Raw genomic sequence first — 18,069 nt, forward strand, 5'->3', positions numbered from 1 at the left:
CGGACCCGATCCCCGCGTCATTGGATTTGATTGACAGCAGCGGGAGCCAATGGCTGAGCTGCTATCAATCTATCAAATCAAGAGCCGGGAACCCGTGGAGAGAGGGACGGCAAGGACGCGCTGACGGAAGTTCGGGGCTCAGGTAAGTAAAACAGGGAGGGGCTAGGGGGCGGTGACTGCAAGGTGTTTTTCACCTTACTGCATAGGATGCAGTAAGGTGAAAAAACACAAAGGTTTACAACCCCTTTAAGCTTTGACAATAAAACCTGGAAGCGGATTGGTTTCTATGCACAGCAGCATCAGATTTTACACTCTCCAGTTTTAGTACCGTATTTTCCGCACTATAAGGTGCACCTAAGAGCCTTATATTTTCCTCCAAATTGGCAGTGCGCCTAATAATCCGGTGCGCTTTATGTGTGCACTGAGTTCCAAAATCAATTCCTGCTGACACAGGGACGTAATACGTGCAGGACGTACGCTTATCTCCGCCACGCCTCCGGTAGGTATACTACTGGTATGCTGAAAAACAACGTTTATGTAAGGATCCCCAAAAATGGCACCAGTCAAGAGACATGCTTACGGGGCACAATTCAAGATACAGGCTATCAGTTACATGGTTGTAAATGGGAATAGAGCAGCTACGAAAGAATTCAACATCAATGAATCTATGGTTCGGAAGTGGAGGAAGCAAGAAAATGAACTGCGCCAAGTTAAGAAGACGAAACAGACTTTCCGCGGGAACAAAGCAAGGACTACCGTGGCACAGAAACTGCCAGTGGATTTCAAAGAAAAGCTGGCCACCTACTGCAAGATTACTGACAAAAAAATCCAGCCCAACTACATCACCAACATAGACGAGGCCCCCCTCACTTTTGAAATCCCATGAACCATACTGTGGAGAAAAAGGGGACCAGCGCGGTATCGATACGTACCACGGGGCATGAAAAGTTGGCTTTCACTGTTGTTCTTGGTTGCCACGTTAATGGACAGAAACTACCACCTATGGTCATTTTTAGGAGGAAGACTCTGCCAAAAGAAAAATTCCCAGCCGGAGTCATCGTTAAAGCTGGATGGACGAGGAGAAAAAGAGAGTGGCTGAGGGAGGTTTATGTAAAGAGACCGGATTTTTTTTCCGCGCATCACCGTCCCTGTTGATCTGCGACTCCATGTGCGCCCATCTCACCGCTACTATGAAAAACCAAGTGAAGCAAATGAATTCGGAACTTGCCATCATTCCGGGAGGATTAACAAAGAAACTCCAACCACTGGACGTTGGTGTAAACAGGGCGTTCAAAGTGAAGTGTCGAGCGGGGTGGGAGCGATGGATGACAGATGGCGAACACACCTTCACTAAGACTGCAAGGCAGCGCCGGGAGAGCTATGCCACCATATGTGAATGCCTAGGCTAAGGTATCTGCTTTAACTGTTGTCCGAGCTTTCGCGAAAGCCGGCATCATTGCTGAACAGCCACCTGGCAACAAGACTGACTCCGACAATGATGAGAGGGAACCTGGCATGTTTGATGGTGAAATTGCCCAGCTTTTCAATTCAGACACAGACGATGAGGACTTTGATGGATTTGTGGGAGAAGATTGATTAAAAAAATAATGTGAGTGTATTGATAAATAGTAGAATAAAGTAAACTCACGTTTTGCTTCCGTTACCTTTTTTTTTTGTAGACTGTATGTTTTAGCATGCGCCTTATGCATGGGTCAAGTACAGAAAATATACCCCGTAATTGAGACTGCGCCTTATAATCTGGTGCGCCTTAAAGTGCAGAAAATACGGTAAATCAACCGCGTGTGTTTTTTCCATTACCCAGACACTTTAATGTCTGCGTTAAAGATAAAAATAGGCACTATATTGGCCGGAAACATATCAACGTATAAGAATTATACCTTATTCTCTTGAGCTTTAATATCTAATGCTATGTTCCTTTTTTCAACTGTACATTGAATGGCATATATTCTGTATTATGAAAAACGAAAAAAAAAAAAAATTTTAATCAGAAAAAAAAAGTAGGATAAAATTGAGTATGATATCAAATATACCAGCTACAGACTGTAAAGATTAAAAAAAAAAGTACACAGTGCGAATGTCTTTGAACTGTCACAGTTGTCAGGGTAACGGCGCACCCTTTGGCTCCTGGAACAACAAAACTGGCACAGTACCACCAACGTTCCAGAAGGCAAAAATAGAGACGGGGGTGACCGTAGCTTTGAAACTGATCCCCCTTCTCTCGCCGATGACACAGGAAGTCTCCCCCAAAGCCTCTTCCCTTTGCAGGAAGGATGACCCCCCATGAGCCCAGAATGTTGACTTTCAAAGTCTCAGTGATAATCTGCTTCCCTTTTTGTTCTCTATCTCCAGTCTGTGCAAAACAAGAATTAAAACAAAGGCAGCTCTGTGTGCCGGGCCAAGGAGAAGTGACACATGAAAGGACATGGACCCGGGCAATTAATAGGGAACGTGACTGAGCACGCTCTATGTTCCGTCTAGGTTCTGTGTGCATTACAATTCAGCCTTATGTTTGTATTTGTTTTATTGAACTCAAAATGACGGTAAGATCTCAATTAGGTTGAATCAGTAAAGTATATCTAAAATCTAAAATCAATAGTTTTTTTTTTTAACAAGTGAAAGTTTTTATTAAGTATAAAAATAGTATACAAATAAAGGCAGCATTGGGCATGTCAAAAAAGGGATAGATATGGTGATACAATGGTTAAATCCATCGTCATCCACGACAATAAGTACGTTCAGCTGATATGCAAAAGAAAGAAATGGGAGCACAAAAAACATCAATGACCCAGAGTAGTACCATCCCTTATAAAGGAACAACTTAAATGAGGGAACAGGGAGGGAGAGAACCCGGAAGGAGAAAAGGGAGAGGAGACCAGGAGCAAGGGACAAAAAGGAAGCTGAGAGCGTTGTGTAAGGGGAGAGAGAAAGAAGGGCAAAGCACCTAGACAAAGTCACCTATTGGTGAGTCTAGATTTTAACCACTTCTGGAATGGCCCAATAAGCGGGTCATTCTCAGGAGAGTGTATGTAAACTAGACAGACTGCCATTCTGTCCAGGGCCGGTGCTACCACTCAGAAAACTAGGCAGCCGCCTAGGGTGCACAGCTGCCTAGGGCACCCGGCCACTGGTGTTATTACTCTCTTCTCTCTGCAGCAAGCAACTAAGTCTCAGAATCAGCAGGCAGCCGCCGCTCGGTGGTGGAGGACTGTCTGTGTTCTGACTCCTGAATGTATGAAAGCAAGCAAATATTGATTGATGGGCCTGGTGAGGTTGCATCGATGGGTGCTGGTGAGGCTGCATTTGATGGGCGCTGGTGAGGCTGCATTTGATGGGCGCTGGTGAGGCTGCATTTGATGGGCGCTGGTGAGGCTGCATTTGATGGGCGCTGGTGAGGCTGCATTTGATGGGCGATCGTGAGGCTGCATTTGATGGGCGATCGTGAGGCTGCATTTGATGGGCGCTGGTGAGGCTGCATTTGATGGGTGCTCGTGAGGCTGCATTTGATGGGCGCTCGGCTGGTGAGGCTGCATTTGATGGGCACTTCATTAAAAAGGTGGGGTATACATTGGCAGGGCAAAGGGGGTGGAGTCAGGGGTGGAGTTAGGGGGGCCGAAAAATGAGGTTTCGCCTAGGGTGTCAAAAATCCTTGCACCAGCCCGGATTCTGTCAGAGGGGAAAATGGGGATCTTGTGTTTTAGCAGAAACACAGATCTCTGTTTTCACCTAGTCAAAGCACATCTCCCCCAGTTAGAAAGCACCCCCTAGGGCAGCCATTCTCAACTAGGGTTCCTCCAGAGATGGCTAGGGGTTCCTTGAGCTGTGGCTGATTTACCTCCTGTTTGATGGTGCCTACATACTTTTGAGCCAATGCCACTTGGAGGAACCAGTGGTATGACACCAATGATCTTTATAGCTCTCTGTAAGAGAGCCATTCTTAAACACCATTGTAAAAAAAAAGGGCATTCTTCTCACTGACCACCAAAGTAAGGGGCATTGTTCCCACTCACCCCCAATGGATGGGTTTTATCAGGGGTTCCCTGACACCTGAAAATGATTTTAAGGGTTCCCCTGGGGTAAAAAGGTTGAGAAAGGCTGCCCTAGGGACACATTTAACCCTTTGATTGCCCCTGATGTTAACCCCTTTCCTTGTTAGTATTTAGTTTTTTTAGCACTGATCACTGTGTTGGTGTCACTGGTGCCCAAAAAGTGTCAGATTTGTCTGCTGCAATGTAGCAGTCCCGCTAAAAATCGTTGCCATTACTAGTTACATTTTTTTTTAAAAATCTGTAGATGCTATAACTTTTGCGCAAACCAATCAATATACGCTTATTGGGATTTTTTTACCAAAATATGTAGCAGAATACATATTGGCCTAAATTGAAAAATACATTAGATTTTTTTTTTTAAATGTTATTGGGTATGTTTTAGAGCAGAAAATAAAAATTATAGTTTTTTTTTTTCAAAATTGTTGTTTTTTTTGTTTATAGCGCAAAAAATAAAAACTGCAAAGGTGATCAAATACCACCAAAAGAAAGCTCTATTTGTGGGGGGAAAAAAGGACATCGATTGTATTTGGGTACAGTGTCGCACGACCACGCAATTGTCAGTTATGTTGTAATAATTTGTTTGCTAGAAACCCCCCAGACACCCTAGGAAATAAAATGGCGGTCATTGCAACTTTTTATCTTGCACGGTATTTGCACAACGATTTTTCAAACGTGTTTTTTTTTGGGGGGAAAAAAAACAGTTTCATGATTTACAAAATAAAACATTAAAGTTGGCCCTTTTTTATATAATGTGAAAGATGATGTTACGCCGAGTAAATAAATACCCAGCATGTAATACTTTAAAATTGCGTACTCTCATGGAATGACACCAAACTTCAGTACTTAAAAATCTCCATAGGCAACGCTTTAACATTTTGTACAGGTTACATGTTTAGAGTTACAGAAGAAGTCTAGTACTAGAATTCGCACGTGGCGATACCTCACATGTGTGGTTTGAACGGCGTTTACATATGTGGGCGAGACCATAGTGTGCGTTCGCTTCTGAGTGCGAGCTACTGGGGACAGGGGCGTTTTATATATATATTTTTTTTTTACTTTTTTTTTATTTTTATCTTTACTTTCTTTTACAAAATGTTTTTTTTTTTGGATCACTTTTATTCCTATTACAAGGAATGTAATCCCTTGTAATAGGAATCATTCGTGACAGGTCCTCTTTATGGAGAGATGCGAGGTCAATAAGACCCCACATCTCTCCTCCAGGCTGGAAAGCACGAGATCGGGAAAAAAATGAACGATCCCATGCTTACCAGCCGTGATCACGCCTTTGTTTACATCCGCGGCCCGGACATGACATTATAACGCCCGGGCCTCCGCCGGTCATATAGATGACCGGTGACCATCTGGTCACCGGTCATCTCTATGCTCATCATCCGGCAGCGGCCGGTTCTTTCTCCTCTCTCTTTTTAATATATGCCTTGTCACAATGGGTCCCTGATGGCACGGAGAGCCCAGAGAAGCACCGGATGGCGGCAGGAGGGAGGGCATGTCCCCTCCCGTCGCCTGTAAGAACGATCAAGCGGCGAAACAGCCGCTAAGATCGATTTTATGGTGCACAGAATCGCAGGATGAAAACAAGGATATCTGAAATGTAGCTGCAGGCATCATTCAGATATTCCCACTGAAAGCCCAGGACGTCATATGACGTCCTTGGGCGGGGAAGTGGTTAAAGGCCGATTTAGCACAACACACAGGAACAAATATGAGGCTGTCAATCACAGGCTGTGTGCTGGAGCTCCCTCCTCTATCAACTTTGTACCAAAACTTTACAGAAGTGACTCTTGCGATAACAAAGGAATAGGGCAGCAGACAGAAATGACACTTAGTGCTATTGGGATGCAGTGGATGCACTGACACAGCCACTGCTGCCAACTTGACATCCATGTGGGTGCAAGTACACGGCACTGAACGCACGCTGTCTGCGTTTGGGGCTGTGCACCCAACTTATGTCAATGGGGAGTAGCAGCTGTGTCAATAAAGCCACTGCATCCCAAAAGACGTGAATGCAACTGCTTGCATGCGGATGCACGGGAACACCTGCACATCCCATGCGGGCAAACATGGCCCTTGCACGGTTGTATGCTTAAAGTGTTTATTACCCCAACAGTTCATATTCCTGATATGTGGCTGCTGTAATTGGATGAGAAAGTAGCCTCTTCTCTTTGTATTGCTTCCTTTATGTGAAATCCCTGGTGTTCCCGTTAGTCCCTTTACTTTCCTATTATTACCTGACCACACTAAGCAGGAGAACACACCGTGGTCAGTTCTCTAGCTATGCTGGGCCTTCAGCTAGCACTCCTCCAATGATCAGACCTGTCCTGACACCCCCCTTCCCCACACAGCCATTCACTGCGAAGCTCAGCATACTGTCGCTTCTCCTCCCCCCAGCTCCTATGCAGCCGAGAGCAGAGCGAAGGTGGTCAGTTTAAAAAAAAAAGGGAAAAACAAGGTATTTATAATGTTTGTCTTTTTTTATATATATATATATATATATCTATAAGGAAATGTTTTGCCTTTCATTTCAATTGTAAACTGAATGGGTTGTTTTACAAGGTGATCGTTTACAAGCACAGCTCATTTGGCTGTACTTCTATGGATCACAGGAGTGCAGTTCCTTCTGCACTTGTGACCCATTTTCAGCAGACTGCTGAAGCCCGCTGTCTGCTGACATCACAGAGCCGGTCCAGGCTAGGGTAAGATCGTGACAATGAAGTTGGGATCCGCCTACATGCCTGGACTGGCAGCTGGTCGCTCCTGGCCCTTCCACAGCCCAGCACTCCAGTGAGCGCAGGGGGGCCGAGCAGAGAGCCTGTGACTGAAAATCCCCAGCTCTCTGCTCAGGAATCAATGAAAACCTGAGCGACTTGCGGCATTTGATCGCTCGGTTCTCAGTGGGGGACAGATGCAGCATCCAACTGGGTGAGTATGATTCTAAAAAAAAAAAAAAAAAAGACTCATACTTTTCTTTTAAGTACACCAGTGTGAACGAGGTCTTTCAGCATAAGGGAGTCCACTCAAATAAACGCACTGCGTCAATACAACGCACATAAACGCACCAAGTAATAAGTAATGCATGTCAATGTGGTTTGTGTTACCTCACTGCAGAAATTTAATGCCAGCCTACATCTTGGACTTAAAGCGGAATTTCACCCATAAGTGGAACTTCTGCTGATCTGATTCCTCCCACCCTCCGGTGCCGCAATTGCCACCTTTCGGGGGGGGGGGGCAGGATACCTGTCTTTGACAGGTATATTTTCCCACTTCCGGGAGCTTCAGCCGCGGGTTTTGATGTCACCGCAGGGCTCCCTCCTCCTTCCCCCGTCGCCAGGCCAGTAGGAAAGAGGAGCATGTGCAGTACGGTTCCTGGCATGAAGCCAAAAAGGCTACACTGCCGGATACCCTTACCTGCAATGGTGGCAGCAGCTGATGGAAACAACAGCTGCGGTGCCGACATCGCTGGACTCCAGGACAGGCAAGTGTCCGATTATTAAAAGCCAGCAGCTGCAGTATGTGTTTGCTATTTTTATTTATTTATTTTTTTGGGCGGAACTCCTCTTTAAGTCCACTTTAATATGGCTGGCAGGTTTGCTTTAAAACCTGCTCTTTTCCACAAAAATCCGCCCTTCAAAGCTACAGAAAACCCAGAGAGAGAGCAGGTCCTATCCCACCTGTGACCAGCTAAGCGTGCTCTGGCAAAACCAATAACAAGAGCACTCATGCGATCCGGCAGAACGCGATATGAATCCTGGTTTGGTGAGCAGGAGGGGATGTGAGGTGTCAATCAGCACGGTGTTCTGGAAAAGGGAGCGCTCCTCTCTTCAGAAGATCCGGGTGATCCACATGCTGGGACACAATGATAAAACTGCCCATCATACAAGATGGTGTTACAGTGCGTGCACAATAATAATGTGCTCTCCTCGCCGCTGACCCGTTCACTGCGTGTAATGAAAGGCGCGATCACACACCACTGAGCACCAGAAATGAGAAGATTTCACTTGGTTTTCCTTCTCTAAAAAAAAAAAAAAAAAAAAAAACCTAATTTCCTGTTTAATATATGCCATGTCACAATGGGTACAGAGTATATGTGGCGGGTAGGAAGCCTGTGCGGCTCGTCCTGCTAGGAGGACCAGCTGCTGTCACTGTACCTGCTGATCCCCAGATGGTCTCACAAGCAGTCAATGGACTAACAGGTGAAAAGTAAAGAGACACCACAAAGCTTTATTTAGTAATAGAGAGGAAGGGCGAGCACAGTGCAAGAATAACCCACAGCAGCCATTTGGCCTTTAGTGGTTTTGTCAGACTAATAAAAAGCTGTTTCCTCATTGGCTGTCCTGGGTTACTATATATCAGTGGTCTCCAAACTGCAGCCCAGGCGGCCGGATAGGGCCCTTTGGCCACCTTTATCCGGCCCTTGAAGCACTTTTCTTCCCACTGATGTAAGACATTATTCCCACTGACACCAAATGGGGCATAATTCTTACTACTGACATCAATGGGGCACTATTCCTCCCATTGAAACCAATGATGGGGCAACTATTCCTCCCACTGACACAAATGATGGGGCACTATTCCTCCCATTGACACCAATGATGGGGCACTATTCCTCCCACTGACACCAATGATTGGGCACTATCCCTCCCACTGACACCAATGATGGGGCACTATTCCTCCCACTGACACCAATGATGGGGCACTATTCCTCCCACTGACACCAATGATGGGGCACTATTCCTCCCACTGACACCAATGATGGGGCACTATTCCTCCCACTGACACCAATGATGGGGCACTACTTCTCCCACTAACACCAATGATTGGGCACTATTCCTCCCACTGACACCAATGATGGGGCACTATTCCTCCCACTGACACCAGTGATGGGGCACTATTCCTCCCACTAACATCAATGATGGGGCACTATTCCTCCCACTGACACCAATGATGGGGCACTATTCCTCCCACTGACACCAATGATGGGGCACTATTCCTCCCACTGACACCAATGATGGGGCACTACTTCTCCCACTAACACCAATGATTGGGCACTATCCCTCCCACTGACACCAATGATTGGGCACTATCCCTCCCACTGACACCAATGATTGGGCACTATCCCTCCCACTGACACCAATGATTGGGCACTATCCCTCCCACTGACACCAATGATTGGGCACTATCCCTCCCACTGACACCAATGATGGGCGCACTATCCCTCCCACTGACACCAATGATGGGGCACTACTTCTCCCACTGACACCAATGATTGGGCACTATTCCTCCCACTGACACCAATGATGGGGCACTATTCCTCCCACTAACACCAATGATGGGGGCACAATTCCTCCCACTAACACCAATGATGGGGCACTATTCCTCCCACTAACACCAATGATGGGGGCACAATTCCTCCCACTAACACCAATGATGGGGCACTATTCCCCCCACTAACACCAATGATGGGGGCACAATTCCTCCCACTAACACCAATGATGGGGCACTATTTCTCCCACTAACACCAATGATGGAGCACTATTCCTCTAACTAACACTAATGATGCGACACTATTTCTCCCACTGATACCAACGATGCGGCACAATTCCACCTACTGAAACCAACGATGAGGCACTATTCCTCCAACTAACACCAAAGCCCCATACACACTATCAGATTTTCTGCTGATTTTTGTCTTCAGATTTACCAAAACCATATAATATGAGGTCAAACCTTAGGAGTTTGAATGTGTATGCAATCAGGTAGGCCCTTCACTACATGGTTTTGGTAAAACTGAAGACAAAAATCAGCAGAAAATCTGATAGTGTGTATGGGGCATTAGTCCACCCCCTGACACCAATGATGGGGCACTATTCCTCCCACTGACACCAATGATGGAGCACCATTCCTCCTACAGACACCAATGATGGGGTACTATTCTTTCCACTAACACCAATGATGGGGCACTATTTCTCCCACGGACTCCAAAGTTGCATTGTTTACTCCCACTGAAGCCAGGGAAATTTCTACTCCCAATAGCCAGTGTGACCCCCTGAAGTCTGAAGGACAGTAAAGTGGCCCTTTGTTTAGAAAGTTTGGAGACTCCTGCTATAAACCATCACTCGCTATGCTTGACAAAGTAGATCTAAACCCTTTCACTAAATATCCTATAAAAATAACATCATTTTACATCATTTAAATCTAGTCTTCAAAAAAATATTATCTGGTGAACCTGCCATGAAGGTCCTTGTTCAGACATTTCCTGTTATGGGGTGACAACTCTCTACCAATTTTGCTCCTGCATCATCACTCTGTCGCAGGCACCCCTGGTGGGGGCTACAAGCTTCTTGACCGGAAACACACTGTACATGTATGCTCTACTCTGGACACTATCAGGAAGCCAGTTCACAGCAATGATGAGCAGCCAAAACGAGTTCATGTTGACAGGAAGTTGTTGAAAAGGCTGGAGGAGGTCAGCAGCACTGAGATGCAAATTAAGATAAAAAAAAGGTAAAAACTGTATTTGCAGGTTGGTACTTACCTCCTCTGCACTGTCAATAGCCCAGCCAGCAAAAATGTGTTGCTGGGTGGGACACTCAAATGCACAGACCTGAATGGAATGAGGCTCCTACAGTATGAGAACATCTGACTCAAGTGTATGGGATGCTAGAATGAAGGAGCAGCCAGGCACAGCATTTTCGTTTTCTAATTGAGCTTTAGGAGGAGGTAAGTACAGGCCTGCAGGGAGTGGGAGGGATGAAGCACATCTGAATATATTGAGGGGGCTGGGGGAATTTTTAATTAAAAAGGTAAGATCTTTTTTAGTTTTACTTTGGTTTTGGATAGTGTGTGGATGAGTTAACACCTCCGTCAAGTTTTTACCCCGATCTGTGTCTCATTGAAATTTCCCCATGCTTTTCAGGACTAGAAGTGAGAAGAAATCTCCCCAACATACAGTGATGAAAACTTGACCGGGGTTCTAAACTTCTCATTCAAAACATAACGTTGACCTGTTTTTTGCCAGTGCAGGGAAAAGCAAGGGGTTCTCATTAAGGCCATATGTACATTTCTGCTCCTACACAAGTTTTTTTTTTTTTTTTACCAAAGCCCCTGTAGCAGGGTGACCCCATGGCACTGGGTAAAATGGTGGTTTACCCCACATTTTGCAAGAAGCAAGCATGCAGGTGTGTGCCTCTCTTCATATGAGAGCCAGAGATAGCCGAGGGGGACAGTGTGTGAAGGGAGCCGTGAGAGGTGCTGGCGTGCACCATGGCGTCCAGGTCAGGACAGGCAAAGGCCCGAGTCGGAGGGACAGAGTGGCTAGGATGCTGTAGAGAGAAAGAGAAATAACAATACAAAAAAAAAAACAAGGGCGCTTCGACCTAGCACATTACCTCAATAAAATTTATTCCAAGATAAAAATAGCAAAAACACGAATTACGTAAACGCAGGTCATAGCAAGTGAGTTTGACTGCCTGAAGGTCTAATCAAACCTAACGGTACTGTCCATTAGTAATGTAAAAAAATTGCAGCAAAAATCACGGCATGCTTACTTGCCACGTTTAGCGTTTTTCTGCAGCCAGGAGAGTTACGTTTAGGGGCGGCCAGTGTACATGTAGCCTCAGGCTGTTCCCTGTAGCATCTAATATTTACCTTCCAGTCTCTGCCAGACTGTTCAAAGTTGGGAGAGAGAAGAAGCCCTTGGTAAAATGCAGTCAGAGCTTACACAGGGCAGATGACTCTCACACCTCCTCTATCTGAAAGAGCTTGGCCTTTCACCAAGCATCACCTCAGTCACATGGGAGAGAGTGAGTCACATGAGCCCCATACTCCGAAGTCCTGGATATTTCACTTTGTTCCCATTGGTAATAGGATTCCCAGAGAAGTGTAGAAAAGGTGAGTATATGCATTCGAGAGGCTAGGCATTAAAGTGGAACTAAGACCTCATTGATGCTGAATGCGGCTTTGAAATTGCGCTACTTCCACTTGTTTTCAAAGCCACCAGTCAGTGTCATTTCATGTTCGGCTTGCCGACATCTGTGCAACTTCTTGCAATGGAGAAACCATTTTCAAATCGCTGCAAATCAGAGTCACACCGATTTGAACAGTTCCCTAGGCACAAATCGCATGAAAATTCAATTTTATTTTGAATACAGTAAAGGGAGGGTTATAACCACTATAAGGTTTATTTTGGCCCACTGTGTCCCATTAGGGAGATTTCCCTTCCCTTCCTGCCCCATAGCCAAAACAGGACGTGAAAGGAAATCCCTCCAAAGTGAGGGAATGCCTTCTTGTCACTAGAACTAGTCCTGAGATTCACCCTCTCTATTTTTCCTGTCCTGATTGGTAGATGTTCCCACTATTCCTGTTATGAGGACAAATCAAAATTTGGGGTTTTCTTTTATTTTCACTTTCAGCAATAATGGTAAACAGGACAAATAGAGAGGGAAAATCCCCCTAATGGGGACACAGGCATCAATAAAAACCTGACAGATGTTCAAATCTCTCTCTGTCCAATCCAAAACGAAAAAAAAAAAGTTTGCCTTTAGTTACTGTATTTATCGGCATATAACACGCACTTTCTCCCCCTGAAAATCATGTGTGCGTGTTATACGCCGAATTCCTGCTGCCTCGCCGATGGAGGACACAGAGCCGCGATCTACTGTGTATCCGGTGCTGTCGCACACAGTCCCACCCCCCTGGCCCGGCATTGGACCACTGCTCTGTCCATCATATTAGCTGGGCGGGACTGTGAGTGACTGAGTGCCGGATACACAGGAGATTGCGGATTTGTGCAATCCAGCACTGGCATGGCTGCAGTGATCGGCAAAGGTGAGGATGTAGATGTACACTAAACAGGCTGCAATGATGGGCATATTAGAGGATGCAGTTGGGCACTAAACAGGCTGCAATAATGGGCACTAAACAGGCTGCAATGATGGGCATATTAGAGGCTGCAGATGGGCAATAAACAGGCTGCAAAGATGGGCATATTAGAGGCTGCAGATGGGCATGGATCAGGCTGCATTGATGGGCACAGGTGAGGCTGCAGATGGGCACTGATAAGGCTGCATTGATGGACACTGACCCTTATTTTGCTTCAAAGTCCTTTATTTAAAATTTAAGTTTTTTTGCTGCAACTTCCCTCTTAAAGTTAAGGTGCTTGTTATACGCCAATAAATACGGTAGTTAAAGTAAATGGCTGGAATTCATTTATTAAAGTCACACTATTGTGGAATTAATGCCAATCTGATCTTTTTTTTTTATTTTACTTAACTTTCTCTGGAGGTAAAGAAATGCTGCTCTTGGTCCCTGTGATATCATCACAGGGGTGGCGGGGCCACCAAGGCCTTCACTCCTTTGAGCAATGGTTTTCAAACTGGGGCCTGAGGCCCAGATGTGGCCCTTTGCTTGCCTTTATCCATCCCTTTGGGCACTACTCCTGCCAATGATACGAGGCGCTATTCCTCCCACTGGCACCAACAATGCGGCACTATTCCTGCCACTGACACCATTGATGTCTGTAGGTGAAGATTTAAATCTGATTCATGATCAGGAATCTTATGTAGTTTTTATAGTAGGTTGGTGTTGTTAATTATTATTTGGGGTAATGCTAGAGAAATTGATGTATTATTTGCATTTTAGTTGTTTATTTTTATGTGATTTTTTAATCTGTTATTTATTCTATGTTGTATTTTAATTGTATGTATGGTTTATTAGGCCCCTTTCACACAGGGTGGAATCCGCCCAAGCAGATCTGCTTGCTCAGCAGGGAATCTCTCCACTGAGCAGGTGGATGACAGGTCCGTGTCCCCTCCGCTATCCTGAGCAGACACGGACACAGACCGCTGTTCATTATAAGGCAGTCCGATGGAAACAGACTGAATGTCCGTTTTCATCCAGTTGTTATGCAATCCTTCAGATGGATGGCGAACGCAACCCCATCCTTCTGTTTTTAGCAGCCCGGATCGGATGCCAGCAGGTGGTCCGATTTGGTCCACCTGAAAAACGAACAGGCGGACCCGATTGGTCCGCTGGTGTGAAAGGAGCCTTAGCGTGTAGTTTTAATTTGTTTTATTAATGCAAATTGCGGTTATTGCTCATTTTGTTGTGTTATTGTGTCTTTTTTGTTTATTGTGATCTTGCGTTGTCTTTGTTGAGTGTGGCTGTGTCGCAATAATTTCCCTTTAATAAAGTATTCTAAATCTATTCCCACCACTGACACAACAATGTGGCACTATTCCTGCCACTGAAACCGATGATGGGAGTACTATTCCTCCTCCTAATGACCACCAACCCTGAGGTCATGTTTCTTCTCACTAATGTTGGGTGCAAGACATTTCTTACCCCCACTGGTCACAATCTGGCTCCCCTAAAGTCTGAAGGACAGTAAACTGTTCCTTTCTTTGAAAAGTTTGGAGACCTCTGTCTCAGAGCCATGACTCAGGATCCAAGAAGGTGCCTTGCATTAGTTTCTCCTGATGCCAGATTTTCTAACTCTAACAACATTTCAAATACCGCTTTCCTGCAATGACGCCAATACTGGGTCACTCTGTACAAAGTTTGCTTACAGAACGCTCCTAAAAAATGATTGGTCTTCTGATGCAAGCTATTCCCAGAAATCCCTGTGCACAGAGTTTGCAATCAAATGACATGCATCCCCACGAGAAGCCTTTTTTTTTTCTGAGGCGCTTTTGAATATTCAGACATGTAACGGCTTTTCCTGCTCAAACACTGAGACTGTTCAGGTTGTGGTAATGAAGGCAGACCCACATAGCAGTCAGTTTGCAAAAAAGAACTTGGTAAGGCTTGCATCATTTTTTACAGTGGATGTAAAAAAAAAAAAAAAAAAACATTATACAGAAAATAAATTGCTCAGCAGTGGATTATTTTTATTGTGTTTCTCAATAAAAGTAAGTTTTTTTTTTTTTTTTTTTTTTAAAGAAAAAGGAAATTCACATTTCACAACATATCCACAGAAAAACGTCCGTTAAAGCTAAACTCCAGGCAGACATAAAATACACAAATGAATACAAGTTTATATTTAATAATAGACCCTTAAATACACTATATTACCAAAAGTATTGGGACGCCCGCCCGCCTGCCTATCTATCTATCTATCTATCTATCTATCTATCTATCTATCTATCTATCTATCTATCTATATATCTATATATATATATATATATATATAAGCTTCTTCTGGGAAGGGTGTCCACAAGGTTTAGGGGTGTGTCTATGGGAATGTTTGACCATTCTTCAAGAAGCGTATTTGTGAGGTCAGGGATTGATGTTGGACAAGAAGGCCTGGCTCACAGTCTCCACTCGAAATTCGTCCCAAAGGTGTTCTATCGGGTTGAGGTCAGGACTCTGAGCAGGCCAGTCAAATTTTTACACCCCCAACTCGCTCATCCATATCTTTATGGACCTTGCTTTGTGCACTGGTGCACAGTCATGTTGGAACAGGAAGGGGCTATCCCCAAACTGTTCCCACAGAGTTGGGAGCATGAAATTGTCCAAAATGTCTTGGTATGCTGACACTGTAAGCCCTTGTACACACAGTCGGAGATTCCGACGGAATGTGTCCTATCGGACTGTTTTGTCGGATAATCCGACTGTGTGTGGTCTCCATCGGACTGTTTCCATCGGAGTATCCGACGGACCAAGTTTTCCAATTTGTCCGTAAAATTTTCTCACAAAATGCTCCGATCGGACATACTCCGACGGACAAAGTGCCACGCATGCTCAGATCAAATTCCTAGACCAAAGCTATTGGCTACTAGCCTGAACGTCGTAACGAAATAACGTCATCACTTTATGTACAATCGGATTTTCTGACAACTTTGTCCGACCGTGTGTATGCAACAGTTTCAGACAAAATCCGTCGGACAAAAATCCAACGGATTTGGTTGTCAGAATGTCCGACCGTGTGTACAAGGGCTAAGAGTTCCCTTCACTGGAACTAAGGAGCCAACCCCAGAAAAACAACCCTCACCATAATCTCCCCTCCACCAAATGATTTGGCCAAGAGCACAAAGCAAGGTCCATACAGACATGGACCAGTGAGTCATAACCTTATCAGCCTTCTGATGCATTTTCACTGTCTAGTCAGCAGGCTTGGGGTGGGGAGATGACAACACTGCATTCATTTACTGCAAAAGAGCAAATGGTGTCATCAGCCTAATTGTGCCGAATAACAAAGATCTGAGAATCTCAGGACTGGATGAACAAAATTTTAAATCCTTTGACATGACAAAACAGCTCTATTATATGTATTTCTTATGTGTGTTTAACAGTTTGCCTGGAGTTTAGCTTGTAGCTCCCCAAGTATCAGGATACACTCACCATCTCTGTCCTACGGCCACCAGCGAGTGATAGAGAATCCACAGAGTTGTCATCAGGATCATGTTAGCACATCCAGTTAAAGTAATGAAAGCTGAAATCCCAAGGCCAGCCAGAGCAATGTTATCTAGGTGGGTATCCATGTGTGTCCAGTCTAGGAGCCAGAGGACTGTGGGGGCATAACTGAAAGCCTCCACGCCAACCTTACCTCCGAAGTACTCTTTGATGTTCCCCAGGTGGAGTTTACATGGCAGCAGACCCTTCTCCCCAATCAGCTGCTTGTTCTGATGAAAAGCCACCAGGAATGCTACAACTGAAAGAGAGGAACAAGAATGTGAGATCAGGAGGGATAAATATTAGATTGTACTGTGCATACAGATGACAAAACGAGGCCCGACTTCTGCAGACTAAAAACATTTTTTTCCTATTCAACTTGATTACAATTTTCGGTTATTCAGTCTTGACGGCACCAAATGCTCTTTCTTGCCATCAACGTTTCTCTAACAAATACTGTGACAAAAATGTACCAAACCACCTTCAAGTCATCTTCACAATGTTGGGGGGGGACTTATAGGTAATATGTACCTTATACAACATATCAGGTCTTTATTTCTTCCTGGGATAGAGTGCGCACTGCATTGTTTACATTCAGCTTGTCTGCATTCTGCACAGTAACTGAAAACAAAGACTGAGCTACTTCTAATGCTGCGTACACATGACCGGACTTCCCGGCAGACTAGGTCCGCAGGGATTAGTCCTCGGACAATCTGATCGTGTGGGGGCTAGTCCGATCGTTTTTCGATAAATAAATCAGACAGATCTAGAAATAGAACATGTTTCAAATCTATCCGACAGACTCCATTCCGACTGACTAAAATTGGGAAAACCATTTGTCTGTGTGCTGGTCTGACGGATCAAATACGACGGAAGGGAAGCTATTGGCTACTGACTATTGTACTTCCTTGTTTAGTCCCGTTTACGTCATCACGTTCAACACGAACAGACTTTGGAATGGACTTCGTTCGTGTGTGGCCATGTCCGTTCGTTCGGAAAATCCTTCGGAACTCTGCCATTTTAGAGGGTTCCAGCTCCCACTTCCAGGGGCTCCGCAGCACCGGAAGGTAGTTCACCTCTCTCTCCCCCCCCCCCCCCCCTCCCACTCGGCAATCATCTGGGACACATCACAGGCCCCAGATGATTGCCTGGCAGGTCACAGCATGCCGCGTGGCTCATGCATGCTCAGTGTGTGCCCGGCTGTGAAGCCACAGCCAGGCGCCCACAGTGACAATGTCGGCACTGCAGAGAGGAGGGGGAGACAAGCGGAGGTTTGTTCCCTCGCATCGCTGGACCCTGGGACAGGTAAGTGCCCGATTATTAAAAGTCAGCAGCTGCAGTATTTGTAGCTGCTGACATTTTTTTTTTAAGCAGAACTCCGCTTTAATGCATCCTAAACTAGCTTTAACATTGGTCTGTAGTGCATGTTTTTAGTCGACTAAAATGTCCTGGAGATTTAGTCGACTAAATATGACTAAAACAATTGCAGAAGACTAAAATGTGACTAAAACTAAAAGTTTAGTTCTAAGAGTAAAACAAAACTGAAATTTGCTGGCAAAATTAATACTACTGTAAGGACACGGATGATATATGTACT

General features: G+C 45.0%; 1 protein-coding gene across 1 annotated transcript in view; it reads right to left on the reverse strand.

Moving 5' to 3' along the window:
- The window catches only part of LMF1 (lipase maturation factor 1), a 551,994-nt gene that overhangs the window by 498,440 nt on the left and 35,485 nt on the right, over window positions 1–18,069 (reverse strand). Inside the window, exon 2 of the mRNA XM_077449405.1 lies at window positions 16,422–16,731. Coding sequence (XP_077305531.1) covers window positions 16,422–16,731 — 310 coding nt within the window. The remainder of the gene's footprint in view (window positions 1–16,421; window positions 16,732–18,069) is intronic.

Source organism: Lithobates pipiens, unplaced genomic scaffold (genome assembly GCF_037356315.1).
Source record: "Lithobates pipiens isolate NorthernLeopardFrog02 unplaced genomic scaffold, aLitPip1_a1.2 Scaffold_22, whole genome shotgun sequence".
Classification (NCBI taxonomy): Eukaryota; Metazoa; Chordata; class Amphibia; order Anura; family Ranidae; genus Lithobates; species Lithobates pipiens.